This window comes from Sarcophilus harrisii, chromosome 3 (assembly GCF_902635505.1).
Source record: "Sarcophilus harrisii chromosome 3, mSarHar1.11, whole genome shotgun sequence".
Taxonomy (NCBI): Eukaryota; Metazoa; Chordata; class Mammalia; order Dasyuromorphia; family Dasyuridae; genus Sarcophilus; species Sarcophilus harrisii.
The window spans coordinates 204464345-204477594 of NC_045428.1; the positions used below are offsets into that span (position 1 = coordinate 204464345).

Sequence of the window (13250 nt, forward strand, 5' to 3'; positions counted from 1 at the left end):
CAAAAGAAGATAGTGGAATGAAGAGAGGAAGACTTTCTATAGAACAAAGCTTTTTAAACTGTGGGTTGTTACTCCATATGAAGTTATGTAACTGAAGATGGGAGTCACACAAAATTTGGCAACAGTAAAAGGTTTCTGAATGCTCTATGCCCTGAAGTATCAAATATTCTACCAAAATTTAATTTTTTGGTAAAAATAAACAACTAAATATCCCATTAGTATGTAAATTTGTTTTTATCTTTAATAAATTGTAAAATTATACATATACCAAAGATTTGTTTTAAAATAAATTTCTTTATGACTTTTTAATCAATTAATGTTTGGTCTGTGTACCTATTTATATATCTATGTACCTAGGGTTGAGTAAAAATTTCTTGAGCAAAAAAGAGGTTGTGAGTGAAAAAAGTTCAAGAAGCCTTGCTATAGAAGATGAAATTGTAGTTGGGACTTAAAAGAAGCCAAAAAAAAAAAAAAAAAAAAAAAGACTTTATAGACTTTAGGAGTCTTAAAACCTTTGTGTGCAGTTTTGACCAGGTTTAGATATTAATGGCTCCCCTTTAAGTAGTAGAGCACTGCAACATGAGGAACTTAGAGAAGAGGATGTAATCGAGCCTGAAAGCAAAAATTAAAATTTTTTTATAATACTGGTATTGTAGTATAAGTTGTTCTTCTGGCTTAACATTTATAACGTTTTACAGAAACATTGTGTTTTGAGGGAAGTAGAGCTATGTTGTTGTTGTTTTTATTGCAATTAAAATCTTTCACTGAGAAAATTTCCTCTAACATGATTATGGCAACTGCTCTGCAATTTATAGTCAGAGAGAGCTGTCTAAGACATTAAGAAGTTAAAAGATTTATCCAGGGTCAAACAGTTTGTATGTGTCAGAAATGAGACTTGAACTCTGGTTTTCAGTGAACTTTTTTTCTTCAATATCATACTGCTTCTTAGGGCTAGGTCAAATTTGTTTTAAATTAATTCTTTTCCCCATAAATATCTGTAGATGGTCCTTTTGATTTCTGACCTTTGGTTTCTTTGAAAGTGTCATAACATTATTTCCATGTATATCTAAATTTCTTTTTCTTATTTTCCTCATAGTACTATTCTGCTCTACCACATAATGGCATGGGGCCTGGCAATCCTTCTTTGCATAGAGGGTATTACTATGCTTTACTACCCTTCTGTCTTCAGGTAAGAGATTAATTTATTGCAACTCAGTAGGGGTAAGGATTTATTTATTCAGGAAATGAATGAGTAAAAATAGAAACGTTAAATCAATAAGATCTGAAGCAGCAGAAGAAAACTAGAGGAAAAAATTAGGAAATCAACTTAAGCCCTATTTTTACTCAAAGATATGGGATCATTCAAGGACCTATCATTAGCAAATTGATCCCTATTTGGAAGAAATATAGCAGCTACAGTTGGGAGTCCCTTTATAATACAGCTGATTGTACTTATGATGTATTCATGCTGTCAGGGACCCCCCAATTGGTCAGTCAAAAAGTATTTTATTATGTTCCAGGGACTGTGCTATTTTCTGATGAGATAAAGAATGGCAAAAATGGTCTCTATCCTCAAGGAACCCATACACTAATGGGACTTATACAAATGGGGGAGACATGTAAATAAGTAGGCACAGTTAAAAAATATACAGGACATGTGGAAGTTAATCTGAAAAGTGAAAGCATTAATGGTTTAAGAAAGTGGCCTTTTAGCTAAGTCTTGAAGAAAGTCAGGGATATAAAGAGATAAAGAGGTAAGTGGTGAGGAAGAGAACCTTCTTGGCATTAAGGATGAAGACAGAATGTGGAGTGTCGTGTTTGAGGAACTGCAAGCTGGATCATAGAGTACATGGAAGGTTTAAGAAGACATGAAAGGTAGGAAATCCAGATAATGAAGAGATTTAAATTGCCCCCCCAAAAAAAGATTTTATAGACTTTAGGAGGAGTCTTAGAGGTTCTATATGACTCTATGCAGTTTTGACCAGGTTTAGATATTAATGGCTCCCCTTTAAGTAGTAGAGCACTGCAACATGGGGCTCATTAGTCAAAATCCCCCAAATCTCCTCAAGATGGGCTTATATAACATAACAATATGTTTTATTTATTTATTTTTGCCCTTTGGGGTAAGTGACTTATTCCTTGTAGGCTTCATTTTACTGAGCCTACCTGGCATGTCTTTTAACCCATATAGTAGAATTCTGTCCTCTTTTTGATATGGGAGAAATGGATAGTTATATTTTATCATTGGTCACATATCCATAAACAAAATACAGTCCATTGTTTATCTCTTTGGCTTGGTTTTATAGCCATGAATTCTTGGATATGAATTCTATGAATTCTCCATAATTTTTTAGTTTTTTCAGTTTTCATGGAGGAGATAAGGAACAATCTCCTTAGTGACATGATGGCTAAGTCTGGAAAATTATGGATAGATAATCTGGGACCTGACCCTCAAATGGAAGTGGTTCCAGAAAGAATTTACCAATGAGAGAAGGGGCTAGTAGGAGGGGAGTCACAAAGCTGCTGAGACATGATAACTAAGTCAATAATAGGTCTTTCCCTCCTTTCCTCATTTCTTCTTTTTGTTTTATATAGTCCCTTTATCTTTTATCTTATTGGACTATCTTGTTGACAAATATTCCTGTGGCTTTGCAGTAATCATCAATCCTATGTCTTTTATTTTCATGACCTGTTTCTTTGGGAATAACTTACTTCTTAGTCATAATGGTCAGAATGGTTTTCTTTTGGAATATGAAAAACTTACTTTGTGAATTAAGTTTTTTGTTGATTCTTGTGTTTTCTCTCCTTTCCTTTGAAGGGCTCAGTGGAAAGCCCATCATGCTCTAGTCTGTCCCTTCCTTCCTTATTGTTACCCTCCCAGCAAGATTCTTTTACTCCTTTCCAGGTTATAATACATGGGATCACTTGTTTAAATGACAACTGGAAACATGATGCTCTTCCTCCTGATTTGCTTAGTATTTGTAGCCAAAATAAATGAGCCACATTTCTTTTGGAGTGAGTCAGAAGTAAATTTGCTATTTTTCGTTCTTACTTTCATTAGCTCTTCTCAGCAGTCAGCTGAGTAGTCTAATATAAGCTAATAAAACCAGAGCTTCGGGTATCAAAAAACAAATAACTTTTACTTTTCCCCCCTCAGTTGTGAAAGTGGCCTGGAGCATGCAGTCCCCCATTATGTGACTACATATGTGCCACTCCTGCTAGTTTTGTTGACTAATCCCATCCTGTTCCAAAAGACAGTTGTGGCAGGTAAAGGTGATGACGCTTTACTAGTTGGTGGGTAACAGAGGTTGTAAATGACTTCAGATATGTGGTCTCTTTGGGCTTTGCAGATCACTTTATTTCCTTTTATCCCTCTTACTTGTAAGAATATGAAATAGAAAGTTTATCTATAAAAAGAAAATGTGGGCTAGCAAATTAATATGAACTATAAAATCTTCAGTCACATTGCAAGGTAGAATGTGGGACACTCAGAGAAGCTGCCCTAAGTCCAAGATGTTCTAATGATTAATATCCATTTAAGACCATAGTTCACAAGCCCCCACCAATGTATTTACATTTACTAGTCATTCAGAGGACATAATCAAAGTAAAGACATTTATTCAAGAGCTAGTATAGTAAGAAAAGTAGCAATAGATTATTTCTTTCTTCCCCCTCCTTCCTCTGCCTAGAACTGCCTATAAGAAATAGGGCATATTATGGCAGAGATACAAATCAGTGGAAAAAGTAGAAATTCATAGGGGTTATTTGTGGTTCAGACACCTAGGGATACATGTGGCCAGGATACATGAATGTTTGACTCCAAAGCTTCAAGATTGCTGATATCATTTGGTATTACTAGCTTGCTTCACAGTGTTTTACTCTGCTAGTTTCTATTAGGTAATACTCCAAATTTATGATTTCTTCAGTGGCCCTTGCCACTTAGCTCTAATCAACAAGAGTGCAGTGATTAGAAAACATATACTTGATAAGACCATTTACTCTGTAATCATAACCAGACTACAGTCAGCTAACAAAAATAATTCAGAGTGAGTCCAGACTAAGAATGTCTTTTCATCTCAATCCTATGCCTCTGATCAGGCCAGATAGTCCTTAGTCCCAGAATGAGTTGAGGTTAAAAATTCCCCAATTTTTTTCTGGTTTGATATGCAGATTAATATGAATCAGAACAAAAAGATGAGTGAATTAGATAAGATCACTGATCTCTATTCTATATCCCTGCCTTTATTATGTGTATCTATCAGAAGTAAAACCTATCTAGATTTGGTGCTATATTTTGATCTCAAAAAACCTGTTCGCTACATTTTGATCTCAAAAAACTGTTCAAATTAGACTCACATACTGGGATGAAGCTAGAGAATTTTTATATAGGGCTTTTATGATATTTATTGAGAGGGAATTGAATTTTTCAGGAATCAAGTAATTAATTTGATGTATTCTGAATCTTCAGTAGAAGCACTCAATCCTCAGACAGGGTAGTAAAACAGTTTCTTACATCTTAGAAAATGAAGTATATTAAAGAAACAATTATTTTTAATTGTAAAAAGTTCATATTACATTGAGATACTGCCATGTATGAATTTAATTATGATTCATTCAGGATTTCCCTGTATAATGTTACATCATAGTATGGTAAATATAGTTCAGTTATCATTTTCCATATGTCCTATAGGGAAGGTAGCTTTAATATCCTGGTGGAGTTTCTCACTCTTCTGTACTGCCCCCAAGTTACTCTACATTTGAATAATTTAAAAGCTCTTTGGGTTACATCTAGCTTTGTCTTTTTCATTATCATTGTATCATCTCTGTTAATAATGAACAAGATCATTTAAGTAGTTCTCTTCTATTCTTTTCAGTGGCATCTTTACTCAAAGGAAGACAAGGCATTTACACAGAGAATGAAAGGCGGCTGGGAGCAGTGATTCAAATTCGTTTTTTCAAAATTATGCTGGTTTTCATTATTTGGTAATCTCTATTTTACACATTCTCATTATTGAAATGGGGAGGGAAGATTTGAAAGCAGCTTGCCATTTTTCTTGATCCAGCTGTGACCTGGATGTTTCAAAGAGACGTCTTTGGAAAGGAAATCTTTGAAACTTGTGTGAGATGCCCTTTGAGGAAATGGAGTGAGAACAGGAAAGCAAGTTCACAATACACAAACTTCTGGAAAACTATTCAGTTTTACTCAAGCATATGCAAAGTTCATGAAACAAGGAGTCCCAAGTTTAGTTTCCAAACTTCCCAACCATCTGCATCCGGTATTTCACCCGTTGGCTGGAGTTAGCATTAAGTTATAGCACTTTTAAAAGGCAATTTTTAAAAGGCTTGAAAGAATCACCAAATGATATTTTTCTCTCAGCTAGAATTTCTGTATCTGAGAACAGAGACAAGTTATCACTGGTAACTTGCTATGGTGGGATGACTCACAGTTTAGCTAAGAGCAGATGGTAACAGGGTCTTAAGTAGGTGCCCTTTAAAATAGAATTGAAACCAATAGGGAGATAGATTAATTTCAGAAAGCTCTTTACTATGGTTAAATGATACTTCCAGATACAGTATAGGCATCTGTAGTATTAATAATTTACTTGACATAATGAGTGTCTAGATAAACACTACCAGAAGCATAAATTTTCTTACTGTTATGAAAATTAGCTCACTCTTCCAAAGTCCACTAAAACTCTTTGTCAATTACATTTCTAATATCAGATTAATAGACATTATTTAGATCTTGATTATATAGCCCATAAATTATCAATCATATAGAAGGAGAAAATAGAAAAGATTTGGAAAATATTCCACAATAATCCTGTGAAACAAGGTTGTTATTAATTATCCCCATTTTGTGGATGAAGAAACCGAGACTATGGGAAGTTAAGTGACTTGCCTAGCTCATTGAGCCTAGGTGGCTGAAGGGAAGTTGCTGAAGGCCAGATCCACGCCCAGCCCTCAATCTTCCCTATTTTCTAGAAAAAGCTCCTCCCACTTAAAGTCCTACTGAAATGCCTCCTGGTAGAATGGAGGTTACTCTGGCTTCTTTACATCAGAAAAACTCCAACTCTAGCAGGAACTACCAAGATAGAAAAAATCTCAGTACTGGAATGCTAATAGTTTGGGAGACAGAATGACAGAATGGGTTTAGGGTCAAAGTTCCTGGACTGAAAGGCCCTTTTAGGGCTCTTTATGAGGTTTCTAGCTTTAGATTGTTGTGTATCTATTTTTTGAGGATCAGCCTAACTAAATTCGGAGCAATTTCTTATTCCAGGCTCATTAAACTACTGAATTTTTTTTTTAACCACAAAAACTCAATGAAGATTATTTGCTAAGATATAAAAGTGTTGTTTCTAAAGAACATTGACTTTGGATTTAGCAAAGATCTGGGATCAAATTCTGCCTCTGACACATAGTAGACATTTAATAAATAATTATTCCCTTCCCTATTCCCCTGTGTGATGATGATCAAGTCATTTAACTTTTCTGAGTCAGTTTCTCCATCTATAAAATGGATAAAATAATAACTATAATAAACCTGCCTCCTCAGGTCATTATGAGAACCAAGTAACACAATAGTTTATTTATTTTATTTTTAATAATAGCCTTTTCTTTATTTTTTAATAATAGTTTTTTATTTTCAAAATACATTCACCCTTGCAAAACTTTGTGTTCCAAATTTTTCTCCCTCCTTTTACCCCAACACCCTCCCCTAGCCAGCAAGTAATCCAATATAGGTAAAACATGGTAAAAAAAAAAAATAGTTAAAAAAAAAAAACAGACCTTAAAATGCTCTATAGTGTCAACTGTATCTTTTTTCTCCCTTCTCTCGCCTTTTCCTTCCCATTCTTCCCTCTCTCTATCCCTTTTTCTTCCTTTCTCCTTTCTCTCTTCACAAATGAAATCACAGATCTTTGAAAGAAAAAAAAAATCTTCCAGACAAATTCTAATTAATCTTATATATAGTGTAGTAATTTTACACTGTGAGAAAGCATAGAATACAAGCATGTTGGGAGGGGGAAGATCATTAGATTTTGTTTTCTTTGTTTTAGACTGAGTTAAACAACTTAACATTTCTTTTTATTATTATTATTATTATAGCTTTTTATTTATAAGATATATGTATGTGTAATTTTCCAGCACTGACCCTTGCAAAACCTTCTAGAACTTAACATTTTTTGATCTAATACCACTACAGTTATTTTTGCTACTATATCAGCAAACAGACTTGTAGTTTCTTGATTGTAGATGACCACAATCACCTTTAAAAACTAATTTTTTTTTTTTTTTATGTACTTTTGTCCTACCAGTTGGTTGCCGAATATCATCAATGAAAGTCTTTTGTTCTACCTTGAAACACAGCCAGATATCAATGGAAGCTCTTTGAAAAATGTTAGAAATGCAACCCTGATCACATGGTTTACTATGGTAGGTCAACCAGATTTTCATCTTTCTTATACTTTTAAAGGACAGGGAGAGCACAGATTGTAGAATTTAAAGCTTGAAAGAATCCTAGAAATCATCTTCTTTAATCCTCTCATTTTATAGATGTGGAAACTGATACCCAAAAATGACTTGTATATTTATAAATTTGTATCTGGGTTTGGTATTATGCCCTATTTGAATGTGCGAGACACAATTTTAAAAACAGTTCTAAAACAATCCCAGTTGATAACAGGGAGTTAGAACCCAAATTGTCTTATTCCTCTGCTGTGTTCTACTGACTGTGCGTAGAACCCTAGCACACAAAATCTGAAAGAGGCCATTAAAGAGTAAGTACATAAATTTCTAGTTTCTTTATCAAAATTCATTAGATATTTACAATAGCAAATTGTCTATTAGAAATTTTTTTTTGCATTCAAATTAGGATCACTTTCTGCTGCAATTTAAAGATGTCACTGAACTGAAGGAATTTAAAAATGAAGAGGGAGAGACTTGATTAGTTTCTTCTACCAATTTCCATCTTTCATTTGATGGCAAATATTTTCCCAAATGAACAATTATTCTACAATAATCCTTATCCCTTATCCCTTATAGAGAGGAGAAAAGTAAGCTCATAAATAAGATATATATTTAAGAGAGATTTAGTAAAAGCTATTCTGTACAATTCCAGGAGAAGAGTGGGATGTTACAGGCCCCCAAATCTGCCAAATTGCATCTAGATTCCGAGAAGGGAGTAAGAATTTAACTAACATTTATTATGTACTAGGCGCTATGCTAAGTGCCTTACAAATATCTCATTTGATCAGGGTAATAATGTTCCATTTTCATAAATTGGGGTAGGGTTTGGCAATTCTAAAGATGACTTTCTAGTATGCCTTTTTCATGTAGATAGTACTTTCTCTGATATAGTTCACTTTATTTGCTCTCACACTCCGAAGTTGGGTCCTCCAAAGGGTGACTGCTATTCAAAGGTTCAAGTAGGATACCCTCCCTTTAGGTACTTCTTTTTAAAAGTCTTAGCCCTCATTGGGAGATTTTCCATTATCAATCAGTCAGTAGGTACAATAAGCTCTCAGCAATGGCCAAGAGTACATAGTAAATGCAATAGCTATTAAACATTCCCAACATAAATCTTGACTGCACTCTTCCACAAATACAGAAACAGTGTAGTAGAGTGATGTTGGGAGGCAGATAGGAATACATGTGGTCAAGGCAAATCTCAACTGCAGTCTTCAGGGCCCTGAAGCTCAACTCTCTATTGCCATGGATAGTTTTCTCTTGAATCCCTAGTCAAATCTGCACACCTCAGAGCTACTCTTGGGATTGAAAGACTGGCTCTCATTATCTGTCTGAACTGTGTTAGCTGTGCTTTAGACTATCTTGAACCCTTCAATCACTGGATAGGGTGTCTCCCTCTGGGCAAATAATTCCATTCCTAGACACTGAAGTTAATAGGAGAAGGAGAGAAAATTCCCTTCTCTACCCTTCCTCCCAAATAAGTGAAAATCTGGCTTCTTTCCCAGCTACTTGCTCCTATATTTACTGACTCAAAGTATAAACCTCCAACTTGTTCCTAGAGCTTAGCTGTTTAAAGTTCTCAGAGACATAATCAATGTTTTTGTTCAGTCTTATGATGAGACACCTTCATTAAAGTTCTCCAAGCTGGGTGATTACTCGGGGATATCTTAAGTAGGATTTACATTCAGTAAGCAGTTGACCAAATAACCTTTACTGTCAATTCCAACTCTGATATGCTGTGAATCGACTTTCTACTGTTGCTTTTCTTATTTTTCTTAGCACTCCATAACCTTTAAGGTTTATCTTCTTCCTACCACAAAAATAGATTGCTCAGGTTTTGTCCTGGTCCACTTTCTTTAGTCTAATATATTCTCTACCTTGTTGGACTCACCTATTCCATGGTTTCAGTGATCATCTTCATGAAGATGCATGTCCTAATTATGTATATATCTAGCTCTACTCAATTCATTCAAACTTTAATTTCACCTTTCTAACTCCAGACTGGACTTGTGTCTTGTATTTTCTCCTATCTGTTAAATAAATTGTGTCTCATCTCCTAGATGGTACAAGAAAACCATATGGCCAGGAAAATATAGGCAGATACCTGGAGATCAAAGGGAAGGAGTAATAAGGTAGACATAATTAGATCCAATAATTATATTTCTCCTTGTGAATCTGTTTCTGTTTGCTTTGTTCTGCTTTGGGATATGACAGGAATGTGCCGATTAAAGCAGATTACACAATCTTATTGTCAGAAAGGCAGGAAGCCTGGCCTAAATAAATTAAACTTTTCTCAGAAGCTCTAGAATCTGAGTTGTCCATGTAATGAACAATTATGGAAAACAGTTTGATAAAGCACTTAGCCCCAAAAGTTGAACAAGAGTGCTTCTGAAAAGAAGACAAATTACTGAGGATCTTTCTTTAAGCAAAGTTTTCAAATGATGTATAGAGTGTGTTCTATATTTATGTTTGTGTAGGTATCAAGTCATACTTCTCTGTATTCAAAATTATTGCTGGAGAAGGTAGAAAAGTTGAAAGAACACATGTTAAACTCTCTAGGTTAGTGGAAGAATGAAATGTTTGTTGAAAAAAGAGGAGAACTGCTGTGAAGAAACAAAACAAGAAAATGAATGTTAAAGGGTCAAAAAGGAGTTTTAAACTGCTTAGTAAAGTTGAATGGTAGGAGAATGAGATAAAAAGATAAAAGTTAAGAAAAAGCATATGAGATTATACTTATGTAAGAAACTCAAGGGAAAAACCGTAATGAAAATTTAGATGGTCAAGGCATCCTCCATCACATTAAATAGCTCCTATGATTTCCAGTTACCTTGAGAATCAAATATAAAATTCTCTTTTAAACCCTCACAATTTGGCCTCTTCCTTACTCTGCCAGTCATCTTATGCTTTTCCATATATTTTATGATTCAGTAATACTGCCTTCCTTGCTGTTCTCACACAAAACATTCAACTTCATGACATTAGGCATTTTTTTACTGACTATACTCTATGCCAGGAATTTCTTCATCCTCCCTTTTACCTTCTGACTTCCTTCAAGTCTCAACTAAAATCAAACCCCTCTCATTGTTGTTCAATAATTTTCAGTCAAGTCTGACTTTTTGTGACCCTGTTTGGGGTTTTCTTGGCAAATATATTAAAGTGATTTATTATTTTCTTCTTTAGCTCATTTTACATTTAAAGAAATTGAGGCAAACAAGCTTAAGTGACTTGCCCAGGATCACATAACTAGGAAGTGTCTAAGAAATCATCTCCAATTTATCTTGATATGTCTTGTTTGTACATTGTTGTTTGCCTATTGACTTCCCCATTAAAATGTGAACTTCTTGAGAAAAGGAACTATTTTCACCTTTGTTCTCATTCCCAGCACTTAGTACAAAGTCTGGCACATAATAAGCATTTAGCAAATGCTTATTGATGTAATGACTTGAATAGGGATTTATAGAGAATGAAACAGAAGCTATATTGTTATAGAAATAAGAAAGACTACTTGGACAAGAACAAGAATAATATAAAGAGTTTGGAAAATAGAACTGGTTTAATATAGTCATAAGGGAGGTACTTCACTTATCTAGATGTGTTCACGTACTCTCTGCCAAAAAACAGAGCAGCTGAGCAATACCCTGATGGTAGTTTCATCCTTCAAAAATTGAAGGAAACAACAAAGAAATTGCTGTTCTGAATGTAATTCTGACCAACAAGGAAGAACTGTTGCTGATATAGAAACAATGGAAACTTAAGGAGCAAATCAGCACTCCACTGGAATAGTGAACTTGATGGTAAGGTTAGATTTTAAGAATAAAATTCTGAATCTACAAGGAAAAATGGTTCTGATAAGGAAGAAAAAGAATTGCATAGAGACTGATTAGGCAGTGCAGCAAGCTTTTTGACTGACATTGATATGCACATACATGCACATATACATACATATATACATATATACATATGCACACACAGTTTAATTAGGATGAATGTTTTTAAAAATCAGAAAGTGTCATGCCGGAGAAACTGAGGCAAGATAGAGATTAGAGAGTTTTTTAATATTTTGGATTTCTGAGAGGGAGAGATTGTGCTGGGAGCATGTTGTCCCCAGGGCTGATATCCAAAGCATCCAGCAGCAAATGTGAGTTCTCAATGACATACACACACACACAGCTCCAAGCTCAGATAGCTAAACAAAGGCGGGGTGGGGGTGGAGTCCAAACTCTAGGGAGGGGGAAATCTCCAGGCAGGGGCCATTAATCCGGTTCTAACAGGTTCAGGGGTAGGATCATAAATTCTTCATGACTTAGGAGGAGTTAGGAGCCAGGAAGTCTGAACTCCCTCTTATCTTGAATTTACACATTTAGAATAACTAGTCCTAAGTTATATCAGTCCTAATGATCAGGAAAGGGAGTTATAAACTAGGGGGATTAAGGCAGAACAATTCAGGGAAATCGAGGCAGAACAATTGGGGAAACTGAGTCAGGACAATAAACGGGAACTGCGGCACAACAAAAGCTCCTGTGATTGTATCAGGAGCATTAAATTTTAGAATGAGCTGAGGATGATAATGAAATACTGAGAACAAGAACAAAAGATGTCTTGGGACTTGTAAAAGATTTATCAGGAACTGCTTGGGCAAGTCATTTATTGGTGTTTTAGGCAACTCTCTAAGACTGTAAAATTATAGAGAAGGTGCTGAAATGAGTTGCACATTCCTCTGTCAGCAACCTAGTCCCTGTATTCCAATCTTTCTTTTTCTTTTTCTTTCTTTCTTTTTTTTTTTTTTTAATATGGACCACTTCATGAATTTGTGTGTCATCCTTGAGCAGGGGCAATGCTAATCTTCTCTGTATCATTCCAGTTTTACTATGTGCTGCTAAAGTAAGCACCCTGTATCCCAATCTTTATTCCTATCTCTAAATCAAGAAGAATGGATGGCTACGGCCACTAGTTGGGGGATGGGATAAAAAAAGATGGTGAGAAAGCTGAACTTTTCAATTTACTTTCTTTTGTTTTCCAACAAGAAATGATTATTAGTTTGGGAAAGATAGGACAAAAATAATTAACTAGGAGTAGATAATCCTAAATAAGTGATATGATATGACAGCATCTTGAGTTCTAGTGACTGGATCCAGATGAATTATATACCATTACATTGGACTAAAACTGGCAGATACCTTGAGCAGTAGAATGAATGCTATATTTGTGGTCAAAGAAATTGGATTCTAGTTTGATACTCCCCATCTCTATGATTATGGTCAATCCCTATATTTCTCTGGATCTCATTTTTATCATCTGTAAAATGAATTTATGAGCAGATGACCTCTAAGATCCCTTAAAATTCTAAATCTAATTCCAAATCACATGGTTATCCATGAGATCTTAAGCAAGTCATTTAAATTTTGTGCCTTATGTGTAAAACAAGGGTATTAGATTTGATTATCTCTGAGATGATGCTGATAAATGTTGAAAATGTATGCTTCTTTGCCATCTTATATCTCACTCCATTTCCTCTGATAAAAGGGAAGCATTCTTCATTATTAATCTTCTGAATGCATTATCAGTCTTGTAGTGATCACTTCTGAAGTCTTTCTGTGTGTGTATCTATGTATATATATATATATATTTTTTTTTTTTTTTTTTAACAATAATAACGCATTCTCTTCCTGCCTTCATCTCTTTAAATTCTGTATCATCAGCTCAAGCATCACTTTCTAAATAAAGCCTTCTTTCTCCTTCCAGCTGCTAGTACCTACCCTTCTCACTCAAATTACCTCATATTT

The 13250-nt window shown here is 34.8% G+C and overlaps 1 protein-coding gene and 1 non-coding gene across 2 annotated transcripts in view; one reads left to right on the forward strand and one right to left on the reverse strand.

Moving 5' to 3' along the window:
• The window catches only part of GPR143 (G protein-coupled receptor 143), a 54545-nt gene that overhangs the window by 18890 nt on the left and 22405 nt on the right, over positions 1 to 13250 (forward strand). Inside the window, exons 4-7 of the mRNA XM_012546101.2 lie at positions 1097 to 1189; positions 3158 to 3267; positions 4875 to 4983; positions 7317 to 7434. Coding sequence (XP_012401555.2) covers positions 1097 to 1189; positions 3158 to 3267; positions 4875 to 4983; positions 7317 to 7434 — 430 coding nt within the window. The remainder of the gene's footprint in view (positions 1 to 1096; positions 1190 to 3157; positions 3268 to 4874; positions 4984 to 7316; positions 7435 to 13250) is intronic.
• LOC111719986 lies at positions 12252 to 12356 on the reverse strand. Its single transcript, XR_002769883.1, has one exon. It is a non-coding gene; the product is annotated as a U6 spliceosomal RNA (small nuclear RNA).